The sequence below is a fragment of the Camellia sinensis genome, chromosome 13, assembly GCF_055761805.1.
Source record: "Camellia sinensis isolate YWXY chromosome 13, ASM5576180v1, whole genome shotgun sequence".
NCBI lineage: Eukaryota > Viridiplantae > Streptophyta > Magnoliopsida > Ericales > Theaceae > Camellia > Camellia sinensis.
In genome coordinates, this window is record NC_138973.1 from 65565398 (window position 1) to 65568017 (window position 2620).

General features: G+C 46.8%; 1 protein-coding gene across 1 annotated transcript; it reads left to right on the plus strand.

The window, feature by feature from the left end:
• The first annotated feature begins 526 nt into the window (after window positions 1–526).
• LOC145805450 (uncharacterized) lies at window positions 527–976 on the plus strand. Its single transcript, XM_082900585.1, has one exon. It carries the CDS (start codon window positions 527–529, stop codon window positions 974–976), a length of 450 nt encoding a protein of 149 aa, XP_082756711.1.
• The last annotated feature ends 1644 nt before the right edge of the window (window positions 977–2620 follow it).

A 2620-nucleotide genomic window follows, 5' to 3' on the forward strand; every position in this document is an offset into this window, starting at 1 on the left:
CTCTAAATGCCTCCGGCCCTACTTTCAAGCCCACTCCATTGCGGTTCTCACTGACCAGTCTTTGAAAAAAGTTATATAGCAACTAGAGTCGTCAGGCAGGCTCATGCAATGGTCTGTTGAATTAAGCCAGCACGAGATCTCCTACCGACTGCGAATGGCCATCAAAGGCCAGGCTATTGTAGATTTTATCTTGGAATTCACCAATCTCACTCCAGACATAACCCCCACGTCAGCACTTGCCATTCCTAACACAAAGGACCCCCACTCCTAGACTCTTAGTGTTAACGGTTCATCCCGCAAAGAGGGTAGTGGAGCTGGCCTGATCCTCACCATCCCAGAGGGTGAATACTTCAAGTGTGCTCTTCGATTTCTGTTCGATGCAAGTAACAACGAGGCCGAATATGAGGCCCTAATAGCAGGTTTATAGTTGGCCAGAGACATCAGGGTCATCTATCTCCGAGTGTTTAGTGACTCTAGGTTGGTCGTCGGGCAGATAACAGGTGAGTTTGATGCCAAAGAGAAAACAATGCGCTCATATAAGGACATCGCTCTCCCTCTCACCCGCCTCTTTAATAGTTTCCACATCAAGCATATCCCCAGGGTAGAGAATTTCCAAGCAGATGCAATAGCACAGTTGGCCTCAGCCGACCAATCAGACCTCAACCACGATGTCCGAGTTGAATACCTGGCCTACCCAGCCGTTTCACCAGATCAACAAAAGGTTCACTTGCTCCAAGAAAAGCCCATCTTATGCGCCCACGACATCATCCCATTTTTAGAACAGGGAGTCCTACCAGAGAATAAGCAGGAGGCCGATAAGATCCGGGCTCGGTTGTCTAACTATGTTATTATCATTGGCATCTTGTACAAACAGGGGTTTTCACGACCATACCTCAGATGCTTAAATGCTGATCAAGCTACATATGTGATGCGAGAAATCCATGAAGGGGTTTGTGGCAACCATTTTGGGGGATGATCTTTAGTCCATAAAATCCTTTGGATAGACTACTTCTGCCCACGCTCAACCAAAACACCGTTGACTTTGTACTCAAATGCGACAAGTGCCAACGCTTCGGCAACATCCTTTTTACCCCTCCAACAGAGCTGATTACGCTCAGCAATCCTTATCCCTTCGCCAAGTTGGAAATCGATCTCGTAGGCCCCTTGCCGACCAGCCAAGACAAAGTAAAATTTGTCGTGGTCACCATCAATTACTTCACAAAGTGGGTAGAAGTCGAGCCCTTGGCCAAGATTACCAAGTGGAATACCACCAGGTTTATTTGGCAATCTATTATGTGCCGCTTCGAGGTTCCTCAGGCCATCGTCTCCAACAATGGCAAGCAGTTTGACAACGCTAAACTCAGAGAATTCTGCAACGAGCTCAACATTAAAACCTGTTTTTCTTCCCCTGGCCATCCCCAAGCTAACGGCCAAGTAAAAGTCACTAACCGCTTCCTGTTGAAAATTGTTAAGACCAAGTTGGAGGTTGCCAAGGGACTTTAGGCAGAAGAATTACCCAAAGTGCTCTGGGCCTATCGGGCGACAGCCAGAACCTTTACTGGGGAGACCCCTTTTTCACTTAACATACAGCGCAAAGGCGGTCATCCCCGTGGAAGTTGGCCTACCAACCCCTAGGATCACTCACCTCAATCCATAACTGAATGAAGAATTGCAAAAGGTCAACTTGGACCTCATCGAAGAACTGTGAGAAACAGCTACGGTCCGATTGGCTTCATACTAGCAAAAAATAAGACAGGATTATAATCGTAACGTCCGACCTAAAGAATTCGTAGTAGGAGACTTATTCCTGCAAGAAGCCATTCTTGCTACCAAAAACCCGACCGATGGGAAGCTAGCAACTAAGTGGGAAGGACCTTACATTGTCAAATTTAGGCTATGCCTAGGCACCTACCATTTACAAGATATGGAAGGCAGAGACCTCCCTCACCCATGGAATGCTAAACACTTGAAGCAGTATTTACAATAAGACGGAATCCTCAGCAAGACTAAGCCTGAAGAGCTTAACCAAACTGAGTGAAGCACAGCCTCAGCCAGACTAAGCCCTCCAAACCTCAACAAGACTAAGCCTGAAGAGCTCAACCAGACTGAGTTAAGCAAAGCCTCAGCCAGACTGAGCCCTCCAAGTCTCAGCAAGACTGAGCCTGAAGAGCTCAACCAGACTGAGTTGAGCACAGCCTCAGCTAGACTGAGCCTGAAGAGCTCATCCAAACTAAGTTAAGCAAAGCCTCAGCCAGACTGTGCCCTCCAAGTCTCAGCAAGACTGTGCCTGAAGAGCTCAGCCAGACTGAGTTGAGCACAGCCTCAGCCAGACTGAGTCTTCCAAGCCTCAGAAAGACTGAGCCTAAAGAGCTCAGCCAGACTGAGTTGAGCACAACCTCAGCCAGACTAAGCCCTCCAAGCCTCAGACAAACTGAGTCGGAATCCTCAGCCAAACTGAGATTAGCATGCTTCAATTAGACTAAGTCTACCATGCATTCCTGTTAACCCACGACCAATTTTTTAAAACGTACAATACAAACCCCTCTTTGTTTGTCAAGGTAAAAATTAATGCATTTAATAATTTCAATACTTTTTCTTTTTTTTCCTACAAAAGGCAAAG

Excerpts from the sequence above, each read along its gene's own strand:
- LOC145805450 (XM_082900585.1), top strand. The coding sequence starts at position 527 with ATGCGCTCATATAAGGACATCGCTCTCCCTCTCACCCGCCTCTTTAAT.